Source organism: Larimichthys crocea, chromosome X, assembly GCF_000972845.2.
Source record: "Larimichthys crocea isolate SSNF chromosome X, L_crocea_2.0, whole genome shotgun sequence".
Lineage (NCBI taxonomy): Eukaryota > Metazoa > Chordata > Actinopteri > Sciaenidae > Larimichthys > Larimichthys crocea.
The window spans coordinates 40,249,767-40,277,005 of NC_040020.1; the positions used below are offsets into that span (position 1 = coordinate 40,249,767).

The window sequence follows — 27,239 nt, forward strand, 5'->3', positions numbered from 1 at the left end:
TTCTGCTTCGAAAAAAACGATTCGTCCAATTTTACCATCTGAGAGTCAGTGATCCGAATCAGTAAACAGACTCGAACTCCCCCGACACTAACGGTACCCGCTGCCCGCCGTTGCCATGGTCACCACAGAGAAGCTCGTGGCAGTGGCGCGAAACGTCCAGTCGGTGGCGCAGCCGCATCAGACTTCAGCGCGAGGCTCCGAGCCCGTGACAGCATCACTCAGGTAGTAACGGGGCAGATCCGAGGACCAGATACCGAGGACCGGATCCCGAGGACCGTGTGGGGCTGCTCCAGCTCGAGGTTTCCCGTCCAAACGGCCTAAAAACCTCCCGCTCTCCCGCCTCCTCCTCCGGACAACAATGGTGGCTAAGAACAGAAAGCAGCCCGGGAAGAGTCCAGCGACCCAGGCTGACCGCGACAGGAGCCCTCTGCTTTCGCCCCCCGGCAAGAGTACCGCGCGGCGGCCGGGCAGGGAGGGCAAAGCCTTCAACGGCTCCCACCCGAACGGGCTGTCGGGCATCGGACACAAGCTCGGGCTCAGTCCCCCCGCGGTCGCCAGGCTCGGGCTCACGCTGCTCCTCGGTAAGTTACGGAGCTAGCCTAGCCTAGCTCCTCCGAGCTAACGGGCTGCTAACGGCTGGTTAGCGCGAGCGGGTCCGTTAAGTTATAATGAAGGCTAACGTTAGCACACCTGGACGTTAGCACACCTGGACGATAGCACACCTGGACGATAGCCTGCTGTTGTTTACTCATTAAGAAAGTATTACATCAGTGTGTGTGTGTGTGTGTGTGTGTGTGTGTGTGTGTGTGTGAGCTCCACACGTGTTTCCTCAAAGTTAAAGCTAATGTTTGTCCTCAGGTAGCAGCCACATCATTTAATATAAAGTCTGGTTTATATTAGATTAATTCAACTTTATTTAAAAAAGTGACAAATACTAGTAAAAGTGTGTACAAGTGAACAGGATTTGTAAATACAGTACAGCTCTTCTCTTTGGTAGATGGTTGATTTTATGTGTATACATGCATTTTGTTATTTACGTATTTATTTTTGTTTTATTTATTTTATCGTGTGTGCTTTTTATTCTTTTTATTGTTTTCTATCTTTCCATTATCTACTTCATGTGTTGTTCTGTTTCTATTGTGCTGTTTATTGTGTTCTATCTCGCTGTGCAGCACTTTGGAAACCCTGTGTTTGCTAAAAACGTGCTATATAAATAAAGTGGATTACAGTGGTATAAATATGAATATACAGTACACAAAATGTGGCCTATAATAACTTTTATATTGACTTTATTCACCTATTTGTACACCTGTATTATCAGCCTATACGTGTATATGTTGATGCATAATTATTGTTATTATTGTGGTTTATATTTTCTGTTATTGTTGTTTTTAAACACAGAGACATTCAGCTTCATCGTGACTGTGACAGATCTGTCTCCGTTCTGCTTCACTTCATATCAAACTAGAAGCTCGCATTGTTTAGTAATGTTATTGTGTAACTAGGATAGGATACACTACATGATATATATACAGCAGGGCAGTATAAATAGTTGTTGGTGTGTGTGGGGATATAAATAATCCTCCCTGCTGTCTGTAGCTTCGTGTACCAGCAGCTGAAGTTTGTGCTCTTCTGTCCACAGCTGCTCTGACCGGGTATCTCCATTGGTGAGTTGCTCCATCAGCATGTTGTCACTGCTCACTGCTGCTGTGTTTACATGTGGAAACAACGTCTTGGTGGCTCACACATGTTTCTCCTCCTCCTGTGATCAGGCATCATCTCTCTCAGCTGTTTGAGAATGACAGACACTTTTCACACTTGTCTAACCTGGAGAAGGAAATGGCTTTCCGCACAGAAATGGTAAACGCTTCATTGTTTTTTTTGTTTTTTAATATTTAAAGCTGATGTCAACATATCCTGATGCCCGTGTCAGGCTTGTTCATCATGACACCGCAAAAAAACCTGCAGTTGCTTTCTAGATGTATTGATTTGTCTATAAAATATCCAAAGCTGATGTCTTCAGATGTCTTATACCTGAGCAACAGATCAATCATATGAAACGGGAGAAGCTCCAAATCCTGGAACTGGATCATATTTAGCATTTTTAGATGAAAAATTAATCTAATCTCTTCAAAATGTTTGGTTATAGATTGCTAGATGTGCTGTTTGAATCATACTTGAGAATATTAAAGCAGAAGATTCACCGAGGCAGCAATTTGGGCGGCGTTCCTTCAGCTTGACAGACGCCTTTCACTATTTCTTTTGACATTTAATAGACCAAATGATTAATTGAAATAATAATGATCAGGTTCAAAATCAGGCTTGTTTGTCATGTCTCTGAACATATATCAGATTATCGATATAATACAAATCCATTAATTAGAGAATATTGAGTTTACAACCACAGCAATAGATCACCAGATACAAGTCCAATCAGGTACAGTGTTCACACTGTGTCACATCACACCGGTTCTAATTAAATATCGAGCACAGCGACGATTAACTGTGAAGTGTGTGAGTGTGTGGGTGCAGTTTGCACCCCGGCGATGACACAGCGTTGGAATAACGTCTCTGACATTTCCAAACGCCCGTGTTTGTGTTTGACAACCGGCCGGATTTGCAGGGCGAACTCTGACCCGCCGAAGTCTGTCGGCCGCATGCGCCCTCAGATGAAATCAATATTCACGAGGGGGAAGTGGAATGTGACCGTATCTCAACTCCTGCGGCTCAGGAAATCATAATTTCCTCCCACAGTGTTAGAAACTAGATTAGACTTACTGCTCAAACTGATGTTTATGGTTCTAACTATATGCAAATGAGTGTCATTTAATGCCCCCCCACTTCACTGTAACTGTGTAAAAGTTGTTGATATTTCGCGTGCAGCTCGCGGCGTTGTGCCCTTTTGAGAGCCGGCGCTGAAGGTGATGATTTAATCATATGCGAACAGAATATTTTCTCTTCTCACCCCCGCTGCGAGCGACCAAACGGGCTGTGAGCTGTTCCCATCTGCTGAGCCTGGATAACTCCATGGAGTTTCTTCTGCCGAGTTGTTTTTGTTGTTATATTTAGTGTGTGATGTCTCTGTATCAGCTGGGCCTTCCTCTCTCTGTGGCTCTGCCTCGAGGTTTCTCTTCCACAGTTCCTTAAGTGAAGTGTCTGTATCTTCTTTTGCTTCCAGGGTTTGTACTATTCCTACTACAAGGCGATCATCGAGGCTCCCACCTTCCTGGACGGCCTGCACGTGGTCATGAATGACCGTCTGACAGAATACCCGCTGGTTATTAACACGCTGAAGAGATTCAATCTCTACCCTGAGGTAATGCTGTTTTTTAAAATCATTTGCAGAGAGGCAGCATTTCTCATCTCTGTGTTTACTAGAGGTGTTTACTGCACCGGCCTCACGATGCACAATGCACGGCGACGCTCGATGCATCTCAAGCTTTCAGAAACGAGACGACAATAGTCTGTAAGCTGCGTCTGCTTGATCCTCCTCAGTACGTAAAGTTTACAGCGCCTCCTTGACTGATTAGCAGCTCGCTGTATTCTTTATGGTTGCAGACGTTCGCTGAAAAAACAGCCACAAAAATGTTTCAGTGCTTTCAAAATACTGCCTGTCTCCGCCTCGCCCACAGTTCATTTATTCGGAGTGACACTGCACCATGACTCTACAACTTTATTCTCCAGCCGAGGCTTGAAAATCAACAGTCAGAGTTAGTAGGCTATAATTTTATGTAGACTGCAAACTCCTCGTTATGTTCTGTCACTCCACCTCTGCATCACAATAAGATACGACAGACTTTAGTGATCCCACAGCAGCTCGTATACACAAGGTGGATAAGAAAGTACTCATAAATAATAATGTATAGAAGAAAGTCGTGCTGTTGGAATGAAGGGCCTGTGATCGCTCCTCCTCACAGGCTTTTTGCAAAGATGTTTGTTATCTGACGACACACCACGTCTCCTTCTTTAGTCCTGCTGCTGCTGCCTCAGTCAAAACTTTATTATCTTCTGCAAAAACAAATAAGAAATCTGCAGCATGCTAGAAAATGTTATCAGCAAGAAGCTCTTCAGTTTTTACGAGATTTTAGATTCTAGTCCACGATCAGGACGCGTTGTGTTTTGTCTTTTATTATGGAGTTGGTCCACTTTAGCTTCCAGAACCTAGTTTTAAAACTGGTCTGACACACTCTACAGCTTGTTCAGTTGGTTTAGGGACTGCACTGTAACCCTCCTTCCTGCAGCGAGGATCCTTCCTTTGTGTCTGTGCTCCCCAGAGATAACAGGACAGAAAAAGGCCTTACAAACATGTTTAAATAGGCTTTGTCCTCATTCTCTGCATCTCTCCTCCCCAGGTGGTCCTGGCCAGCTGGTACCGGATGTACACAGGAGTAATGGGATACTTTGGGATTCCCACAAAGATGTGCTGGTCCATCAACAGAGGAGAGGGACTCACGCCCGTGGACAGCTGTGAAGGTACAGCTTCAGTCTGATGACTCCATTACACAGGCACATCGTCTCAGTGCGGTGACCTGGAGCTCCTCCAGCATTTAAAATACTCACACAGTCTCACGCTGAATTGACTCGATGATTAATTTCCTCTCAGACTTTGATTTTCTTCCCTCGTGGACAGATGTCAAAACAGCCTCACAGTTAAGAGAAAATGTATTTTACATTTTACAGAAAGAAACATGGCAGAGTCGGGCTTGTAGTGTAGAGCTGGAATATTTCTAACTCTGTGAATGAAACCAGAGTTTATGGAACAATGAAAAGACGTTTTGAAGAGTTTCATTCAGTTTCCGTCAGGTAAAAGACAGAAAAGTCAAAGTGTGCGATCTTTCTTTCCTTTTGTTTTTTTATCTGAGTGGTATGACGAGACGTGGCGGTCTGAAGCTCGCTGGTTCACGTCTTTCACATTTATTTCTTTTCTGAATATTTTAGACTAATTCTAAACATTTTTAATTAATTAATGACTTTACTATGAAATGCAGCAAATCGTCACATTTGATAGACCTGATAGACCCAGCGTTTATAAAACATACGGGGAAAACCTCCCAAGCGAAGGTATGACATTAACCATCCAGACGGCAGCAAAACAAATCGGTGGAACAAACGCAGCACCGGAAACATGATTATTGCCCCGAGGGGAAGAAAAATGCTTTCAACCTATTACACACAAATCTGATATTTGTTTGCAGGAACATTTCCTCGAAGAGAAAAATCTGCTGACGGTAAACAAGAGAAAAGTGTTGTCAGCTCTCCTCGGCGGAGCTGTAATCTGTGTGTTTCTGTCGCTCTCATTAGTGAAGCGAGGCGCCCCGGGGTCGATGTACACAGGCTGTTCTCTCAGTGTTTACACAAACCTGACGCAAGCCGCCGCCTCACGTACCAGCGAACAGAGCCGGAACGTTTCCTGTCACTGTCACAAACAACGTTATTTCTGTGAGCGATGCAGAATGACACAGCAGAGAGCGGGAAGGCTGTTTTACATTTTCTCACCAAGCTGTTCCTTTTTCTGCTTGTCCTGTAATTTACCGTCACGTTACGGCGATGTAACAGCTCTTTGTAATGTTACCACACTGTAATCATCACAGCTCGTCAGTCAGTGCGTTTACCCACGACGTGTTTGAGCGCAAATGGAGATTAAAATAAGAATCATTATTATTCAGTGTGACACAGTCACATAATGTTTTAATAAATGAAGAACTTAAATGTGCCACATAATCTTAAACCAGTTTCAGTTCTTCTTCTGTGTAAATCTGAAGCGGACACAGAATCTTCCTTTTTTTGTTTTGCAACTTAAACTTTCTCTTTTACTTCTGCTGCAGTCTGACTCCGTGTCTCCGTCCAAATGTATCGCAGATTTTTACTGAATATTGTGTAAAATGCTCCACGACCGTTTGTTACGTGATTATTAGAAGTTGGTTTATGAGATAAGAAGCATGTGGCACCATTCTTTAATCTGAAAACCAGAAAAAGACGACGCAACAAGATGACCTGATTTTTAAAAAAGAGTGGCAGTCCAATCTAAGCAAGTGGAAAACACAATGTCAAATTATATTTTAGTTTGTTTTGTGTATTAATGTGAGGAAGGTGACGAGCTATGAGGCGAGTGTTGGAGCAGAAGCAGCTGATCGGTCTTGAGTTCGCTACGGCAGAAAGTGTTTGAACAAAAGACACCTCAAGCTGCCGCCACATTGGCAGTCCTGCCTCTTCCTCTCTTTAAAACTGTAACCACACCCACCTGTCAATCAAAGCGTCCACGCTCTTAATCCTGCATAACTTTAAGCCTTAATATAATGTGAACAGGTGAGTTGTATATAAATTCACCCTCAGTACAGTTGTCATGAACGGGGAAATTAGCTACAGAGACCAAAACTGTTTTTTGTACCAGGCTGTAAACATGTTTATTTCTTATTTGAACATGGAGACTTATGGACACTGACTCACTTCTGGAGCCAGCCTCAAGTGGACGTTAGAGGAACTGCAGTTTGTTTTCTGTTGACTTCAGTTCATAGCCATGGACCCACAAAGCTTCCTTCCTTTGTATATTTATCAAAAATGTACCTGATGTTAAACAGTTTGCACAAAAGGAGCCACAGTGTGTCCCTCAGAAACATACAGTCTTTAGACGACGAGCATAAAATCACAAATGAGGTTACATGGCCGAGAATAAAAACCAGGCCACATGAAGCCTGCAGCAGGCGGTCGATGCTACCTGTCCCTGTACTGACTCCCAGTTTGAAGGCTGAACAAAGGCGTCTCCTCTAACTAATGTGCTGAGCCCACCGTGATGTCTCGAGCTGGGCACGATTACGTGGTCTCACATTTGAGAAGTTGGAACCAGATAAACGATAAATGTCAAACATCAGTCGATCTCCTCAGTAACGCCTCGTGTGTCTGTGCTGTGGTGTGTGTGTGTGTGGATGTTAGGGATGGGCGACCCGGCGTATTTCTACGTGAGCTGTGTGTTCCTGCTGAACGGCGTGATGATGAGCCTGTTCTTCATTTACGGCGCCTACCTCAGGTAACTCTGCTCGGGCGCCGTCCCATCATGCTCCAACGGGCATCAGGAGTCGAGACCCGTCAGCTGTCAGAAAAACAGCTCTGCGGTTTCTCTTGTGTCAGATATAGATTGATTGAGGATGACCTTAGTGGATGTGTTGTTACCTCTCGTACCTGACCTCCTCGCTCCTTTCCATTTTTCCCGTCTAGTGGCAGCCGACTGGGCGGCGTTGTTACCACCATGTGTTTCTTCTTCAACCACGGCGAGGTGAGTGCGCCGTCCTCGCTATCGCTGAGTTAAACGTCTGTCGCTCCGTGCTGTAATTCAGTGAAAGTCTCTCTGGGTGTAAGCCTCTGAAATGTGTAAGATGAAAAAGCTCTCAGAAAAGCAGAGGGTGGTTTATAGACTCATTCCAGCCCTCAAAGGAGCTTAGAGTTGGTTCTGGCTGGCATTCAAAGCTGAGTCCCTCCACCCACCTCCTTCTCCCCAGTCTCCTTCAGAACAAATAAGAAGTTTCTATAAATTTTTTTTTTTTTTTTCAGATCAATACGGTGACATTTCAATCACACCTGCCGTCCTCTTTCTAGTCCTTTCTATCCCCTGAGTGCAGCGGTGGATTGTCACATTTCAGGAGCGTCCCTTTTTATTTTTGAAGCATTGGGCCGAGTGTTCTGACACACACACACACACACACACACGTGTTAGATTGTAGCGTAAAGTGTGTTATGTATAATTAGTGGTGTGTGATCTTATCGAGTGACAGAGACCGAATGTGAGGCAGCAAGGGAACAGGAGAGGACATGAGGGAAGTCCCGATGTTTGTTTGTCTTAATGACACAGCTGCTGAGTGAACAGTCGTGCTGCAGGTTCAAAATAAAAAATAAGAACTGTTTGGAATGAATTAATTCTGAATGATCTGCCATATGAACAGCTTTAGACTATAAAATGTACTTCAGTTACCTGATCCAAATACTGAAGGGTTGATATTAGGGTTGCAAAATTCTCAGAATTTTCAAAGTTGGAAACTTTCCATAAACCATGAATTTACAACGTTAAAGGTCGGCCCTTTACCAGGGAACTTTAAATATAGTTGGTGAAAATATATTTTAGCATCATCTTGACTAAATCAACCAGCTTTCATGCAGGTACGTTTGAATATCTGCTATCAATCACGTGCACGTAGCACACTGCTCACTGTGTGCCTGCTGATCTTTGGTCGAGAACAGACACCAGCCAAAGTTCAAATGATCTGCAGAGAGCTTAAAATGTTTTGTGCTCTACCAAAGACAAGAGAGTCACGATGAACTTTCATTTACAGGTGCTCAGGTGTGAGTGTTGGCTGACGTGAAGCAGAGCACGTTAACAGCACCAGCGGCCTCAGGTGGAAGAAAGATCAGCATTTAATCGAGTTAGTTTGAGCTGATAACAGGATCTGCTCACTAAACAGAAAACACACCAGAAGTGTCGTATCTTAAACATTTTGCTGGGGACAAAAATGTTTGTCAGTGGAATATAAAGTGAAAGTAGGAAATAAGGTAGCTGAAGAATTGTACGTAACGTAGTGAAACCCTAAGTTTGAACAGCTGATCCGTACAGTGTTCCTAACCATGAACGAGTCACTGATTGTGTACATGATTGATTTAATAACTTAACGAGACGTGTCTTGTTTCTTGATGTGTGTTTTTGTTTTTGTTTTTGTGTTGTCAGAGCACTCGTGTGATGTGGACTCCACCCCTGAGGGAGAGCTTTGCCTACCCCTTCTTAGTCCTGCAGATGCTGCTTCTCACCTACATCCTACGGTAAACTCACCACCACCCTCTCAGAGCTCAGCAGAAACCTCCACACAGCTAGTAGTGTCACCACGCTCCTCCAGATAGAAACTATAATAAAGCTTTAATTTATACAGCACCTTTACAATAAAGCAGAACAAACCGCAAAAACTACGATAGCAGCGAACTAAACTGAAATAAAACGCATCATAAAACACACGACGATGATTTTTACTTTTATTTGAAAACTGAAACAGACAGGAAGGAGAACAGGGACTTTTTTTCAGAGTCTACAGCTCCTCAGGCAGGTCAGTCTCAGAGCCTGAACTGTGAAGTCTTTGTCCCTTTTGTGTCAACATCTGGACCGAGGAACAACCAAGAACGACACATCTGAAGATCCCAGGGAGCGAGAAGGGACATAAATGATCTGCTAAATAACTTTAAGTAGGGATGGGAATCGAGAACCGGTTCTTGTTGAGAACCGGTTCCGTGTGTTTCAATTCCATGGAATCGTTTGGCAGTTTATCCAACGATTCTCTTATCGATTCCAGAAAGCACGACAAATTACGGCACGTAACGTACGGAAGTTTGGCACGTGCAGTGCAATCAGTAGTAACAATGTCACCCACTCGGTTCAAACGCTCCAAAGTTTGGCTGCATTTCACCAAAACAGACGTCAACAGGGCGACTTGCAATCATTGCAAAGTGGAGATAACAGCGTCCGGAGGGAACACGACCAACATGCAGAAACATTTGCGCACACAACATGTAATATTTTAAAATGAATGTCGTGTTTTTGACACGCTTCAGACTGGAGATGAATCTCAACCTAGCAGCAGCGGCAGCAGCCAGGCTGTGACCACCTCTGTGGTTACTACAGAAGGTAAATAACACACTAGTACTCGCTCCAGTTCACTACCTTCTCTAGATGATGCTGATCAAACTGTTTGTTCTCCTTTTTTCCCCAAATGAGAATCGATAATGGAATCAGAATCGTAAAAGTCTTATCAATTCCCATCCCTATTTATAAGTAATCAATAAAATCTTAAAAATCAACTCTAAAAGTTTCCTTGAGTTGAAGATGAGAGAGCCAGAAAGCAAAGAATTTCTATTCTTCAGTAATCGAACCGACTGCAAGGCTCGCAGAACAGTTTCCAGATTCTTGGCAGAGAGAAACGACCTGATCCTTGAAATGTATCGACACAAAGGTTTCTGCAGCGATCTGACTTTGTACGTTTGTGTTGGTAAGTGTTGACTACGGGAAGTAACGGGATCAAAAAGCTGCTTTCTTGTGATGTTACAACAGTTTGTCCTGTCTGTTGTCTGCTGCAGTGAAGCAGGCAGCGCTGTGAGACAATGTGCTCGTCACACACACACACACACACACACTTGTAATCTTCTCATTACACATCAACTAGTGGACGCCGTCTTGTGTCGAGTGAGAAACTTCTTCGACCGGAGAATGAGCTCCGTGTCGTATTTCTGTACATAGCCGGGCCTTTGTGGTCCACTCTGAATGTGTGTCCTCTCAGCCTTCTTAATGCATCGTGTCTTATCTCCTCTACACCCACACTCTCTCCCTCACCACTCTGTTTCTTTATTTCCTCCTTCGTCTGTCTCTCTTCTCTCTGCAGGACACGGACCCCGAGCAGGACAGCCATGGTGGCTCTGGGTGTCTCCAATTTGTGCTTCATGCTGCCTTGGCAGTTCGCCCAGTTCGTGCTGCTCACTCAGGTAAACAGAGAGCAAGAGAAACACTGAGAGAGAGAAAATGTGGGAAGAAAGAAAGGCCAGAAGAGATTAGGGAGAAAATACTCTGGCAAGGAGTGAAGATGATGGCAAAGAAACAAAGAGGCAAAAGACAGAGATGCCTCTCATAGCATGCAGATGGAAAATATGAAGTCACAGTGAAGACAGACACATTCTTTCAGAGAAGCAGACAAGCGAGTTGAAGAAACAAGTGTTTGGTTAAAGAGTGTAGGCTGGCAGACAGAAGAGCTGGAGTCTGAACCAGCGACTGCAGAGCAAACGGGTCATCTCCGCGAGCTCCGGCGCTTGGCAACCAGCCTCGCCCACGCTGTCGGCAGGCCGCCTCAGGGCGCCGCTGCGGTCTGTGCAGGGATCTAAACACGAGACGAGATATTAAACTGCTATTACTTGTTTTGTTTCATATCTGAAAGCTGCTAATTGAACTCGCTCACCTCGTCCACTGTGTGCACAACACAACCTGAGGCCAAACGCTGTGAATCCGCCCACTCTGCTCGCTCCTTTAAGTTTTTAGAATCTGTAGAGTACTCTGAGGCCTCATATTTATTTTATAGTGGCACATCTGTGCATTAACTATGTGCGACCAGAGTAATTACAGACTTTTACTGTTTAATTCAAATCAATTAATAAAATGATCGACTTAGAAAAGCTACTCCAGTTTGATTATTTAAATTTGCATCTTAATAATTCCATATTCTTCTCATGAATGTGTGAAGTGAAAACGTTACATTCAAAAGCCTTTTTAATATTTATAATTATTTTATTTTTTTAATGAGATTAGGGACTCATCATTTAGAGACAACAAAAAAGAATAATTGGCTAATTTAATGATGTTTTATAACGCATCATTTCAAATGTAAATGTCATTAATCGCGTTGTTGCTTTAATGGATTTTTTATAATTATTTCTTGAGGAGCAATTTATTCCTTTTTATCAGGTGGCAGTGGTGGCGAGATGACAGGAAATGTTTGATCCAAGCCTGTGGGGAACCCACAGTGGGTTTTTAAATTTATAAATGGATCAATTTATTGATTCACTCATAGATACATCCACATATATTCACTGCAGAGTTGGTGAATGAGAGGGTGGAAGAGTGAGGTTACAGGGAGAAGAGATAAAGAAGGTGGAGGATTTTAAGTATTTAGGCTCAACAGTTCAGAGCAATGGAGAGTGTGGAAAAGAGGTGAAGAATCGTTCGCAGCAGAAAAGTGTCAGTGTGATGTGTGAAGAAGAGTTTCAGCTAAAAAGAAAGGAAAAGTGAGACCAGCGATGTTGTGTGGTCTAAAGACAGTGCCACTGAGGAAAAGACAGAGGCAGAGCTGGAGGTACAGGATGAAGGCTGCTGAGGTTCTCTTGGGAGTGACCAGGATGGATAGGATCAGGAATGAGTCCATCAGAGGGACGCACATGTTAGAGGTTTGGTATAAGTCAGAGAGGCCAGACTGAGATGGTTCAGACATGTCCAGGGAGAGAAGTGAATATATTGGTAGAAGGATGCTGAGTTTTGAACTGCCAGACAGGGGCCTAGAGGAAGACCAAAGAGGAGGTTTATTGGATGCAGTGAGGGGACATGAAGGTAGCTGGTGTGAGAGAAGAGGATGCAGAAGGACAGGGTTAGATGGAGGCAGCTGATTCGCTGTGGCGACCCCTGAAGGGAAAAGCCCAAAGGAGAAGAAGACGATATTCACTGCAGAGTTACTGTAATTCATTTAAATCTTTGTCACCTCCAATGCAGAAATAAACAACACTAACTACTGGACATGCAGGACAGAGGGGCGTTACAGCAGCTTTACACAAACAAAAAACCGTACGATATTAAAGCAACACAATATAAACACTGTAGTGATCCCATCTCAGATACACCTCCCCGACAACCAACCGTCAGTCAGGAAGCGCGGGCCGTCCGTCGTGGCTTCTGTCGTTTGTCGCGTTAGTCCACGTTGTCTGGAACTGTGTTGGAGTTTGACTACACTCGACTCCGGTAAATCCGTGAAGCATATTTTGGCTTTGGCTTATTTCTTTTCTTTATTCTTGAACTGAAATGCTTGTTTCATATTGAACCGAGCTGAAAGTGTTTTGAAACAGTGAACGCACCTTGAACTGAACAAATCTGTTTGTGTTTGCAGCTCTGAGAGTTTTGTCTTGTTTGCTCTGTGCCTGAATCCTCTGACCAACTTAAACTTTAAAAAATATTGGAATATTAAATGTTCTGGTAAGGCGCTGACCCACTCATACTGTTACAACACATAAACATGCTCCTTTAATGTTAGATTATTCCCCAATGTTTTCTACCTTCTCATGATAAATAATAACACATTGGGATAAATAAAGTGCTCTGTCTATCTGTATGGGTCATTATTTAACAGATATAGGATGTTGATGGATATGTATCATCTGTGTCTGACTCCAGATATTAAAGCTTCATGGCTGCATTAGTTTGTTATTGATGATGTCTTTCTTTTCTTTCCAGGTGGCTTCTCTGTTTGCTTCTAAATCCTCGGTTACCTCGGCGCTGCCAAGATGCAGTCCATCCTCGTCCACTCACATGGTAGACCGATGACCTTCACGTCTTTCTGCTCCATAACTTTCATATTTATTGCCTCTGCTGCATTAGGTCGTTTGTGTGGATTGTGTCGTGCCAAACATAAATGAAAGTCTTTCCAGTTTTCTCCTCTAAGCTGTAATGCGCTCCGACTCCGTTCTACTATCTCGCTCGGCTCCTCAGCCGCGAGGAATTTCATGAGCCGCAGGACAACACCAGCGGAGCGTCTTTTTAGCATGAGAGAGGGAGAATGTGTGGGCATCTGGTTCACCCTGCCAGACAAAAGTATATCTGTTTTGATGTGAGAATGTGTGTAAAGATGTGTGTGTTATTCTGGCCGCCACGGTCTTTTCCCCCTCCATAATCCCCTCAGCATGCCAGGCTGTTCGCCAGAGACTGTGTGCTCCACAGATAAGGAGAAGGCCCTTTGTGGTGAGATGGTGGAGATTTGTGTCAGAGGAAGGCATATGGCTCTGCATAATTTAGAGAGCTCAGTTAAAATGACTTTGGATTTGTGTGAGAAAAGAAATCCAGACAAGCAGGCGTGTGCGTCCTCCGTGACCACAGCGCTGTTAACGAGCCTGAGCCAGTGTCACTTGTTAGAGGGCAAAACAAACAATGCAGGACTGCATCATCAAATCTTTTACCAATTGTTAATGGACAGTATTATTTCAGCACTATAAACAAGCAAGGTCCCCAGCAGCAGCTAATGTTACTCACTAGTCCAGCAGCAGTCAGCCCAGCTCGGCGTCTGTCTTTCAGCCTTTTATTTCACCAAGCTCTCACCAACCACTAAAAGTCAGTCCCACATTTACTCTTGTCCGGCGGCTTCTTGCTCGCTCACTCTCTCCTTTTCTCTTCTTAGCTTCCTCCGTCAGCGTCCTCTTCACTCTCTTCTCCTCTGCCATTATGTCCATAGAGGCTGCTGAGCCCAATTACATTGCCTGTTTACTCAGCTCCTGTTCTGGCACGACACCAGCTCTGCTCCCAGCAATTCTGTACGGTCACCTGTGGGTCGTTCAGGACACCTGTGGGTCGTTCAGGACACCTGTGGGTCGTTAGGGTCACCTGTGGGTCGTTCAGGACACCTGTGGGTCGTTAGGGTCACCTGTGGGTCGTTCAGGACACCTGTGGGTCGTTAAGGACACCTGTGGGTCGTTAAGGTCACATGTTGCGGATGGTTGTTGAGGCGGAGCAGCCGGAGGACATCAGCGGGAAAACCAGAAAACATTTTCTCCATAAAATATGATCCAGTTTCACCAGAATCAGTGAAATAGTTGGTGCTGTGTGTGACTGTTTTTATGCACTCTGTCACACTGTGACTCAACATTTCTATTTTTTGGATGATCTTCCACCTCTGGTAACTGCTGAAGTACCCCGCTGTTAGAAGTGCCCCTGGTTGGAAACTCTCCGACTGTCTACACAGAGCAGAGTGCTGCATTACTTCACTCTTCACTGTGGGATTAACCATCAAGAGTTCATTGAAGAGGATGATATTGTGCCTGTGGATTCAAATTTTATTGTATTAGTTTAAATTTCTGGAGGGTTTCCATCATCGTTGTCGCACGGAAAGACTATCTCAGACCGCCCTCCTCCTGAGTGTTTTTACGAGACCACCGGAAAGCTCCAGAAGCTGGCAGAGCCTCCGACGCTCGCTGCCAAGCTCGCCTGTTGGGAATGATTTTAATTACAGCGACAGATCATCCACATCAAGCTGCTGCTGGACGGGCTGCACTGCACAGACGTGTGAACGCCGCAGGGTTGTGATTAATGACATCTCCTCTCCTCTTCCTGTTCTCATCCTGCAGATCACTCTCGGCGTCTGCTTTGTCCTGATGTTTGGCAACTCCATGCTGCTCACGTCCTTCTACGCCTCCTCACTCGTCTCCATCTGGGTGAGTTTAGAGTCTGATATATTGTTTGTACAATGACTGAATAGTTTAAGATTTATCGGGTCAGTAAACTCTGTTTGTTTTTTCAGGCAATCATTGCATTGAGGGATAGATTCGCTCAAGTCTTCAAACCTGGCATCGTCACCTGGGTACGTGAAATTGATACACATAATTTAGTGTCGCAGAAATCACCAAATGTGGCCAAAAAGCATCACCCATTCATTTCCTTCCCCTTATCCGGGGTTGGGTCATGGTGGCAGCAGGTTTAGCGTCCCTCTGCCTAGCGACACATCCCAGCTCCTCATGAAGGATCCCGAGGCATTCCCAGGCTAGATGGACTTTGTAGTCCCTCCAGTGGGTTCTGGGTCTGCCCCGGCGTCTCCCTATCAGTCCAATCTCAGGAGGATCCTGATTAGATGCCCAAACCACGTCAGCTGGCTCCTTTCAACGTGAAGCAGCAGCTCCCTCTGGATGTCTGAGCTCCTCACTCTCCTCTATCACTAAGACTGAGCCCAGAACCCCAAAACTGAGAGCTTTGTCTTCCGGCTCAGCTCTTTCCTCCCCACAACGGTCCAGTACAGCTTCCATGATACTGCTAACACTGCACCAACCTGCCACTCGTGAACAAGACACCAAGATACTCCTTCGCTTAGGGCAGCAACTTGCTCCCAGCCCGGAGGGAGCATTCCACCATAGCTGTTGTTTGATATTAAATGTTCATTGTATTTGTTACCTGTGTAGAATTTAGCCAGTTTTTCTTCTCCTCAGGTCATGCAGGGTTTGGCTTGGGTCGGCTCCACAGTCCTGCTAAAGTTCATGTTGTCCACGATCCTCTGTGCCTCCGATGATGTAAGACACAGGCTGCTATGATTACTGTTAAAGGTCCAGTGTAGGATTCAGTGACATCTTGTGGTGAAGTTGCTCATTGCAGCCACGTCGCTTCACTCTCTCCTTCCTGGTGTGAAACCTGTTGAGCACTCTGTCTAGAGTCTGTGTTTAGTTTGTCCATTCTAGGCTACTGTAGAAATACGGTGGGCCTGCAGCGTCATTCCAAGGTACCAAAAACACAATGACTCGTATTTCCAGGTGATTGTAGTCTAAGGAAAACAGATTATTATATTCTATAAATAGAGCCCCTTAAATCTGACACACTGGACCTTTTTATAGCTGAGTAATCAACCAAATTCATGTAAATACAAAATGTTTTGAAGGCAGATCTGTAACATGTCTGCGTTTTTTTTCAGGCTCACATCAGTGCACTGATCAAGTCTAAGTTCACGAGCTACAAGGACTTCCACACGCTGATGTACACGTGTGCTGCCGAATTTGACTTCATTGAGTTGGAGGTAAGTTCACTCTTGGGTGTTTTGGTGTGATAATCTCACCAAAACCTTCAAAAAGTCTCCTGATAAGAAGTGATACATTTTGAAGCTGTTTTCTCACAGCAGGTCTCAGAACAGGAACCAGAAACCTGACAGCAGTTCACTGCTAAACAGCAGCCTGGTGTTGTGTGCTGTGTTACATTATTAGAAAGCTGTGATACCTTCCCTCACTCCGCCTCTCTCTCTCCTTCAGACTCCTGTACGTTACCTTAAAACGTTGCTGCTGCCCATCAACATGCTGGTGGTTGCTCTCATCGCGTGGAAGGTAGGAAGGTTGTAGCTTCTTGTAGATTTTGGATGAAAACCACACTCATCCACGATGGTGAAGACGCAGAAATATTGACAATATGTTGCCATGTATTTCAGTTTTTGAAATTTAAACAGTCTGTGTAGTCTGCAGTGACACAGTTTGTACAGACGTGAGTGTCGGGCTGCCGTCTCACCTTTCAGAGCGATGCAGCAATTGATCAAACATGAGGTTCAAGTCTCTTTAAAGCACAGGTCATAGGCCCAGGACCCATTCTCTGTCCTGTCTGGAGCCAGAGCTGGAAACGACATATCAATTGAGTTTTATTCATTTTTGGCGGAACCTGAACGTGACCATTTTTCTCGATTACTACCCCGGCTTTAGAGCCTCGAGACGCTGGCTCACGGCGACAGGAAGGCACAGCTGGAGGTCTGTCTGCTCTGGTTGCTCTGCAGACATTTCTAAACTGCAGTTGTCTTATTGGCCGTGCATTGGAATCGTAGCTGACACTTGCATGTGTATATTTAAGCTTTGAGAAAAGAAGAACAGTGAGATTTATTCCACATTCATGAATGATGAAATATTTCAGAGGTGGACGACATCAGAGAAAATAACTATTTAAAGAACTGCTCTTTATGTTGTCTAATCTCATTAAGCTCTGCCCACGCTGAGCATGTTATCCACTCATACAGTCAGTATTTGTTGTAAACATATGAAGGATTACATTTTTATTCTATTTCCAGACGATCCAGGATATCGTCCGCTTCCTGAGGGACGGAGGGAAGTCCGACGATGTCGACGAAGCCGCAGGGTGAGCGTCCTGAAGCCACCTCACTGCTCACGTTGCTGATTTCACTCACCGCTTTGCACCTCGTTTTATGTCTGTGTGTTCTGTTTGTTTTTTTTAGGTCTGAAGTAGTCGGGAATGGAGAGGTGAGAAGAGACTTTCTTTTCAGCATTATCCTGATAACACCTCAGTGTCAACTCTTGGGCTTTTTCGCAGTCGTTCCATTAATCTAAACCTGTTTTATTTGATTGGATTCCTCCAGTGCAGTAATGTCTGCTCAGTAACCATGCCCCCTAAGTGATTTTCATCCCTTTTCTCATTACTAAGAAATGAAAGGCAGCTTCCCCTCCTGCTCTGAAATCACACTGTGCTGCCTTTTGTCAGCTTTTCTCTCCCAGCTGCCTCGTGTCATTTTCTGTAATATCCTTCCCGGGGCATGAAAGCGTTCAAATGTTCGTCCGCCCAGCCACAGTTGTGTGGAAGTTTCCAGACTCTGCCAGATAATTGCTTTAATGTTTCTGTATGACTGAATGAGTATTGCGGCAGAGGAAAGCGCCATGCAAATGTCATTAAACAGTCTGTCGGCGAGGCTCCTGAAGCCGTGTTTCTCAAACTTTTTACACGTCAGAAAATATTCGGCTCTCCAGGTACCGATGTTAAAATAAAGCAGTGAAAGACGATCCTGTTCAGCTACAGACAGTTCACACAGGAGGCAGGTTTATTCCTGATAAGATTACAGAACTAGTTTAAGAACCAGCACTTTCCCACCCAATCTGACCCATTTAGAGCCGTGCCTACAGTGTTTTCTATTCAGGGATGTTTGCTCGCACTGTGTTCATGAACGTGACTATGTAACAGGCTGATGTTGTGACTAAATGTTACAGGAAACTTTTGCATTTCATTCCCATAAATGCATTCAGATTTTTGTTGTATTTTGATTGTGTGTGTGTGTGTGTGGACTTCTCTGCAGTTGGTGTATCACAGTCTGCAGCTGGTGGCGTTTACTGTGCTGGCCGTCCTCATCATGCGTCTGAAGCTTTTCCTGACGCCCCACATGTGCATCATGGCCTCGCTCATCTGCTCCAAACAGGTCTGTCTCTCACCACAAGCACAAGGTGCCGCTGTTGGAACTATGTTCAGCTGTACTCGAGTATTTGTTCTGATTCCATTACTTCTGATCAAAAACTAGCGAGTCGACAACTTTGCTAACAGCCAATCATCACCCAGGTCCCCAGCAGCAGCTGATATCACTGACTAGTCCAGCAGCAGTCAGCCCAGCTCGGCGTCTGTCTTTCAGCTTTTTATTTCACCAAGCTCTCACCAACCACTAAAAGTCAGTCCCACGTTTACTCTTGTCCGGCGGCTTCTTGCTCGCTCACTCTCTCCTTTTCTCTTCTTAGCTTCCTCCGTCAGCGTCCTCTTCACTCTCTCCTCCTCTGCCACTATGTCCATAGAAGCTGCTGAGCCCGGTTACATTGCCCAGCTCCTGTTCTGGAACAACACCAGCATTCTGTATGGTCACCTGTGGGTCGTTAGGGACACCTGTGGGTCGTTAGGGACACGGTCGTTAGGGTCACCTGTGGGTCGTTAAGGTCACCTGTGGGTCGTTAGGGACACCTGTGGGTCGTTAAGGTCACCTGTGGGTCGTTAGGGACACCTGTGGGTCGTTAGGGTCACATGTTGCGGATGGTTGTTGAGGCGGAGCAGCCGGAGGACATCAGAGGGAAAACCAGAAAACATTTCCTCCATAAAATATGATCCAGTTTCACCAGAATCAGTGAAATAGTTGCTGCTGTGTGACTTAGTGCCGTAAAGCGTTACGTGCTTCTCCCGACCCGGAGCCCAAAGTTACATAGTGTGAGAACAGACGTACGAATAACAGATACACCGTTCACCTGATCACAGGTCAGTGTGGGTCAATAGGAGTTATAATGCTCTCCTTCTCTCCCTGGTTGTTGTCAGTTGTTCGGCTGGATCGGAGAGAAGTTGAAGCACCAGGCTGCCGTGTTTGCAGTCATAGCCATCATGGCCGTACAGGGAGTGGCCAACCTGCAGGCCCAGTGGGCGATCATTGGAGAGTTCAGCAACCTGCCGCAGGAGGAGCTGCTGGACTGGATCCAGGACAACACCCGTCCTGGTGAGTAAAGCGGCTGCTGCTGTCTAATGACTTGGATAACCTCAAGGTGATTCAAGACTACAACAATGATAATACACAGCAGCAAAACAGCTTTGGTTCCTCTTTATATTAAAGTTCCTCTGAGCATCTCAGTTTCTTTACAGGTTGAACAAAAATAAAGCTAGGTAAAGGTCAGTGTGCAGCTGTGGGCGAGGCAGGTCGATTGGTTTGTTGTATTTTTGGACATACACTATTAATATTAGATGAATACAGAGTTTCTGGATGTGTTTTTGTTCCTCTTTGTGGTCAATACAGATTCTGTGTTTGCCGGAGCGATGCCCACCATGGCCAGCGTGAAGCTCTCTACCGGTCGGCCCATCGTCAACCACCCCCACTATGAAGACGCTGGTCTGAGGTCAGTGGAGGTCGAAGCAGCACGACTTTAGCAACTTTAACAACAGCAGACATAGCTGCCAGCTAATATTACTAACTAGTCAAACAGCAGTCAGCCCAGCTCGGCGTTTGTCTTTCAGCCTTTTGTGTGACTGAAGTCCACCGTATGCATTGTAACCCTGCTGTACTGTCTCCCTCGCAGGGAGAGGACCAAGCTGGTCTACTCCATGTACAGCCGCATGTCCGGAGAAACTGTGAAGAGGAACCTGATGAAGCTGGGAGTGGACTTCTTCGTCCTGGAGGATTCTTGGTGCACCAGGCGAACCAGGTACACGACACCCAGAACCATGTGTTTGTTCACATGGCTATTTAGCTGCAGCTTTAATCCAGAAAGATGATTTTCCTTTAGTTAAATATTGTTCTTGTCTCTTTCTTTATCGCTTTGTCTTTTTTTCCACACAGGCCTGGGTGCAGCATGCCAGAAATCTGGGACATCGAGGACCCCGAAAATGTCGGTAAAACCCCCCTCTGCACTCACATGTCCAGGAGCTCACGACCCCACTTCGCCACAGTCTTTTCCAATGACATTTACAAAGTCCTCAAAGTCCCCAAAGCTACCAAAGATCTCAGATAACATCGTGGAACAGACTAGTTCAACACCCAACCACTTCTTTTTTCTTTTTTTTTCCCACACGTTTTGGTCGGTCACTGCCGTTCCTGGTTTTTACTCTTCCCGAGCAGAGGACTAATAATAGTTGGAGTCTCTCGTGTGTCCTCAGTGTTCCTCTCCCTGTTTCATCCTTATCGCTGCATCTTTGTCAGCCAGCGATGTTCCCGTTACGCTCCCGTCGGTGCCCGAGTGAAAGCCAAAAGGTGTCGCAGCTCCTCGTTTAGTTTGTTGCATCGGTTCTGTTCCATAGAATCTTTATTGTCCTCAAACAGATGCTGTTCACACATCAGTGTTGTTTTCTTACTGTACAGAATTAATTTCCTTTGACTCGTGCTGAAGAAGTACATTTTGTCTGGCGGGACCAATCGATGATGTCCACATACTGTGAAGCAATACCCTTTGCAAACTTGACAAAAGCCGACTTCTTCTCTTGTTATGCACAGTGTTGATCTCTGAAAAGATTTTTTTCAGTAGTACACTATTTTTATAATTTATTTGTGTGAGTATTTTTTTATGCAAACGCCAAGATGTTCTGACATTTTTTTTTTCTTTTAAAACAGAATTTTGAAGAATCACAGGAGAAAATTCTGTTCTCGTGTTCGGAAGCTTTTAAAAAATCTATTTAAATTACATATCGTTCAGCCTCCGCGTCCAGATGGAAGTCACTCAAGGATTTGTAACAATATTTCACAAAGTAGAAGAGCGTTCGTTCTGAAATTTGGTTATAGATTGGAGAAAGAAGGGATTTGTTTTTAACTTCCCCCTCACAACGTTTTTGTAAATACCCAAACAAATGTTTTGTAAAAACCAATGTACAGCCTTTAAAAGGTCCTTTTTGTTTCCTGTTCATTGCCAAAGTTATGTCTTGTTATTAAAGCTGCGTGTTCGGGGAACTGTAGCACATGAAAAAAACGTGTTTTCATCAGCCTGTGAGTTCTGTAACAGCCAATCCAATCTATTCGTAGCAGTGGATTTTGTGTAAATGGTAGCAGTCGTTGGTTCTTGGAAACTTAATTAGACGAGAAGATCGTCATGTCTGTACGGTAAATATTGACGCTACGGAGGCGAGGCCCGGCTCCGTTAAAAAGACGATCTGAACGAAAAGACAGTTTAGCTGATCACATCCACAGCTTGTACTGTCTGTAACACACCTTTACACACACACACACACACTGTAGGTTAAAGCCGTTACAACGGTTTAATGGAATAGTTCCACGTTTTAGGAATGAGAAGATTGATTCCTCCACTCTCACTGTCACTAAATTTGAAGCTATAGCCTACAAAGACTAACAATAGGTTAGTTTGTAGCTTCATATTTGACGGACAGATGCGAGAGTGGCTCTTCTTGTAGAAAAATGTTGAACTGCTCCTATAAGACTGAGTCACTGTGTTGGAGGAGTGCCAACAGGAGAAACTTCTTTCTCCTTGATCGCTTCGAGAGCTGCTCAGGTTACGTGGCAGTTGATGTTTATGGGTTATTTGTTGCACGTTTACTCCTCCAACATGATGACATGTGCTTCACAATCATCATTAACTCATCAAATCTTCTGCGATGGGTTTGGTTTCTGAAAAGGCTGCAAGTTTCTCTCAGCTTTAAAGGTTTATTTTTTTTTTTGTGTATAAAGGTGGAAATCATTTCAACACATCTCGGTGCAGCTCATTTCATCGGTTGGGCACCAAAATGAGATGAAGGAACAAACATTTCAGAAACTCTCAAATGTGCCAGAGCGAGCGAACAAGTCGCACTTAATCTGTGACGTTTTGTCCGTCTGATTTCGGAGCTGCTCATACGTAGAGACGAGGTTTCACGGCATAAAAGTTGACTTGTAAATTCAAGTGCCCGGTTTTGACGTAAATACTTTATTCCCGTCGCAGGCGTTGGCGTGTTGCAGATGTCTTTTATAATATTTGTCTATTTTGTCTGTATTTTAAAAAATAAAGTATTTGCAGCACCGTTGCTTTATTGTCTTTAATGTGTGTTTGGAAAACAGAAATCAGACGTTTTCCTTCTTAACTTTAGTCCATTCTGGAATGTTTTACTTGGCTGTAAAATGTATTGTCTTGTCAAATCTTCTACAGCAAAAAATTAAGACAATCCTCCCCAAAAGTTTCACACCACAACTGGACAGAGCAGGAGGCAAAACCATAGACCGTATAAAGAAAGGACGTCGTCTCTGTGACGTCGCCCACAGGTTTCTGAAGAACCGTGGTGAAGCTCAGAGTGTAGTCGTCTTCATTTTAGAATTTGTAACAGCACCCACCTGTCAGTCAAAGCGTCCACGCTCTTAATCCTGCATAACTTTAAGCCTTAATATAACCTGAACAGGTGAGTTGTATATAAATTCACCCTCAGTACAGTTGTCATGAACGGGGAAATTAGCTACAGAGACCAAAACTGTTTTTTGTACCAGGCTGTAAACATGTTTTATTGAAAAATCAAATCTGCCAGTATTTTCATGGTTGAGATCTTAATGCATCCCTCAGAGGCTCTGCACACTTCCCTTTAAAACGTGGAAGCTATCTTATCAAGGCTGCGAAAATATTAGATTCAGGCCTGAGCCAAATAAACTCAGCAGAGAACAGAGGCAGTTGGAGCGTCGCATTCTGTGCCAGTACTGAAAAAAAGAAAGCAAGCAAGCAGACATGTGAACATTATGTGCCGATCGTTGTGGTCAGGCAGTCACTGCTGGACCAGCAATCAACCCAGAAGCTGAGTCTTGTCCTGTGGTCACTGATGGTGACTTTGCTAACATGCAGTGATCACACAGGCTGCTATGATGAAGGTTAACAGACACACGAGCAGGCAATGTAAAGGAAATGTTCTCTTTTATTTACGTGCAAACATGCGGAACAGACAATTCCCCAAGTTCCCTTCTGAGTTTTAGGTTACCTGACAAAACTTGTTGGACTTTTTTTGTAAATGATCTGTGGTGGCACGGAGGTGCAGTGTTTCACACAGCAAGAAGGTTCCTGGTTCAAACCTGGTGTCTGCCTACAGTCCAAAGACTGCTTTGGTGACATGGCCATTGTTCCACTTGGTTTGTTAGTGCTCGTCGTTGTTGTTGATACCACACAGCACACTTTAAGGTCTAATGTGGTCAGTGCCTCGACGGGTTAAGGCTGTTTTGGAAGCAAAAGTGGGACATATACAAAATTAGGCCGTGGCCATATTTGAAGTGTTGAAACACCCATCACATGAGTGATCCTGGCATGAAACAGAGAAGTTGCACAAGGTTTATAAGACAGAGGAACAATATTTTATCTATTTGGTACATCAGGGCATAGTCTGCAAAAGTTGTGCGTGTTCTATGAGGACCTCTGAAATTTATTCACAAGAAGGGAAGTGAACCAGACCACCAGTATTGAAACATCCATCAACACTCCTGCATGAAACAGAGAATGAAACAAGAGTTGCACAAGGTTTTTAAGCAGGGAAAACATATTTGATCTATTTGGTCATCCAGTCATCTTAATGTGTGTCCTGCTCTCTGTTACTTCCCAAAAGATTTGATACAGGCCTTAGATATGTATCTCTGCATCATAACAAAGTAAATAATAGAATATTTTTAATCTTCATACTAATTTTGAAATTCAGCTACTGAATACTGAAAACTTGATTACAGTATGTGAAGTACAGTATGTGCGTGTCTGATACTTGAACGCTCAAATACAGTCGGTGACAACTTTGCGAACGGTCAAACACCAAGCAAGGTCAACACACAGAGCACAGCAGACAGCCAATTCAGTGTCTGTCTTTCAGCCTTTTATTTCACCAAGCTCTCACCAACCACTAAAAGTCAGTCCCACATTTACTCTTGTCCGGCGGTTCTTTGTTGTTCACTGTCTTTTTTCTTCTTAGCTTACTCTGTCAGCGCCCTCTTCAATCTCATCTTCTCTGCCTTTATGTCTATAGTGGCTGCTGAGCCAGGTTACATTGACCAGCTCTGGTTCTGGCACAACACCGCCACCACTCCCTGTCAACATTCCCCTGTGCCCTGGGCCTATAAACCTCTTCTTTCCTCTTTAGGCTTTTGCACAATCAGCAGAAATCTGTGTGTGGGAGAGTTGCAAGAGGGTGTTGTTTAGCTCAGTCAGTAGACATTTACACCCTGGGCTGCCTTTGGCCCAGGGTGTAAATGGTAAATGGACTGTACTTATATTACTGTAGTACTTATAAAGCCTCTCTAGTCTTCCAACCTTATGCTACATATCTCATTCACCCATTCAGACACATTCATACACTGATGGCATCAGTTTGAGGAACTGCTAACCATTCATACGCATTCACCGATGGCACAGCCTTCGGGAGCAATTTAGGGTTCAGTATTTTGCCCAAGGACACTTCGACATGCAGACTGCAGGGGATCGAACCACCGATCATCTGATTAGTGACATGTGCTGTCACTCTTCAAACTGTCTGTCAAATAAAGCTCAATAACGCCACAGAAATAACTTTAAAAAAAAAAAAAATTATTGGACTCTGCCCAACCTCTGATGTCTTATGCTGTATTATTTATTAACGCTTGGCCAAGGAGAATTAGAGACACTCTCAAAGTTCATCAGAAGTGCCTGAGTCGGTCTCACATTCTGCCCAACTCATCCTGGTGGATCGACTTTAAACCCCAAGATAACACCACAAATACTACACGCCCAGAATGAGTCACAGAGAATGTCTTTACCCATGGAGGTGTTGTTGTCAGCATGTTCTAGTCTGGAGACACAGATGTCTGTTTACGCAGATTGGACCGTCAACAACAAGCTATCTATTATGTCTATGAAGGCAGCAACAGGTCTCTGTGACCCTGGACACCACAGTGTTGAGATAGACTGGCACCTAGTCAAAGACAAACAATTAATACTGCCGAGGACCTTAAGGCCCCCACGTTACCTTGTGTAACCTGAGGACAGAAAATTCCATAACACAACCAATCTACACTTCTTCAAAATGGCAGCCAGTCATTGTGGTCCATTTTAATCAGGGCGTAGTCTGCAGAGGTTGTGACATTTCATTCAAAAGAAGGGAAGTGAAATACAGAAACCAGTGTTGCGTGATTGGATACTGCTGGAGAGGAGTATGAGGAGTTTTGATTGGTTGGAGGTGAAGAAAGAGATGTATGTAAAGAGCACAGGTGGAAGCCTTTTCATCGAATCATCAGAGTCCATAAAGAAAGTGCTCGCTCTGTCAGGATCTCCAGGTAACACATTTCATTTCTTTGGTACTTTAATGTCTGTGTCCTGCTCTCTGTTACTTCAGTATTTCAGCATACTGTCAGCATTTTTAAATTTTTTAATGTATGTGGTTAAAATTCACAGTTATCCCAATGATGTATTTCAGGGGTTTGGATAAAAATGCTCACATTCAGGTTCTGCAGCATCATCATGTTTAAGTTGCATTATATTTTAGTTTCATAATGTTTTTAATGTATATGGTTTAGCTTCACATGTATAATGTATTTAATTATTTTCCCTCAAATTTTGATGCTTAATTTAATTGTGAATATTTTAAGTTATTGAGAAACAACCAGTGTGTAGGATTCAGTTGTATCTAGCGTTGTAGTCTTGTCCTATAATCTTCCAACAGTTTTTCTTACTAATCAGAAAAATACAATCGTACACCTGAATTTTCATATTTGTCTCCCTTATCAAACGAAGATTAACTTAACTGCCCCATTAACTCATCGTAAAACAAACTTAATTCAAGCATGACAGGAACAAATGAAACATGACTACCACTATATATTTTTCAAATGTACATTTGGTCTATTGTACGGTCTATAAAGACTCTCGTGTCTCATCCAGAATGATGAATCTCTGTGTTTTCCTTGTGCTGCTCTTCCTGAGGTCGTGCTCAGCTGCTAATTACTGTAAGTATTGTATGATCTGATTGTTTGTGTGACATCTTCATTGTAAAGTATCACCAGATGCAGTCATATACATTTCTGATTGTGTAACGACATAATGGTGGAAAATTACTTTAAATTCATCAGCAAGTCAACAAATATTAGGAATCAAAAACTGTTACAACTCCAGCTATAAATCAAATCAAATTTTATTTGTATAAAATGTATTTTTATTTTATTGGAGCAGCCTGATAACAAAGAGTAACAAATGTGTGGACTAGTTTTTCTGCATCCGCTTAAGACACAATGCGTCTGATTTTGGCGATGTTACGTAAGTGGAAGAATATTTTTAATCTTCATACTAATTTTGAAATTCAGCTACTGAATACTGAAAACTTGATTACAGTATGTGAAGTACAGTATGTGTGTGTCTGATACTTGAATGCTCAAATACAGTCGGTGACAACTTTGCAAACAGTCAAACACCAAGCAAGGTCAACTACACATGACACAGCAGCCAGCTAATATCTAATATCGTCAGTGTTTCAGCCTTTTATTTCACCAAGCTCTCACCAACCACTAAAAGTCAGTCCCACATTTACTCGTCCGGCGGCTTCTTGTTTGTTCACTGTCTTCTTTTTTCTTCTTAGCTTCCTCCGTCAGCGCCCCATCTCATCTCCTCTGCCTTTATGTCTATAGTGGCTGCTGAGCCAGGTTACACTGACCAGCTCTGGTTCTGGCACAACACCGCCACCACTCCCTGTCAACATTCCCCTGTGCCCTGGGCCTATAAACCTCTTCTTTCCAGTGGTTCAAAACTCAAACATTAAA

The 27,239-nt window shown here is 44.0% G+C and overlaps 2 protein-coding genes across 2 annotated transcripts in view; both read left to right on the plus strand.

Annotated features, from left to right (window-relative positions):
• On the plus strand, nt 1-22,525 carry dpy19l1l (dpy-19-like 1, like (H. sapiens)). The gene is given in 24 exon segments (XM_027283120.1): nt 1-581; nt 1,643-1,667; nt 1,773-1,860; nt 3,179-3,316; nt 4,353-4,473; nt 6,931-7,024; nt 7,213-7,270; nt 8,711-8,802; nt 10,407-10,506; nt 13,010-13,028; nt 13,031-13,077; nt 13,079-13,087; nt 14,890-14,976; nt 15,063-15,122; nt 15,742-15,822; nt 16,218-16,319; nt 16,549-16,620; nt 17,346-17,413; nt 17,511-17,535; nt 18,360-18,479; nt 19,352-19,526; nt 19,821-19,920; nt 20,101-20,226; nt 20,361-22,525. Coding segments are annotated over 24 exon segments (2,202 nt in total). The 5' UTR covers nt 1-358; the 3' UTR covers nt 20,533-22,525.
• Nucleotides 22,526-25,646: 3,121 nt separating this feature from the next.
• LOC113746698 (fucolectin-like) overlaps nt 25,647-27,239 on the plus strand; it is a 30,415-nt gene continuing 28,822 nt past the window's right edge. The window contains exon 1 of the mRNA XM_027283599.1: nt 25,647-25,763. The gene's annotated coding sequence lies outside the window, so the exon portion shown is untranslated. The remainder of the gene's footprint in view (nt 25,764-27,239) is intronic.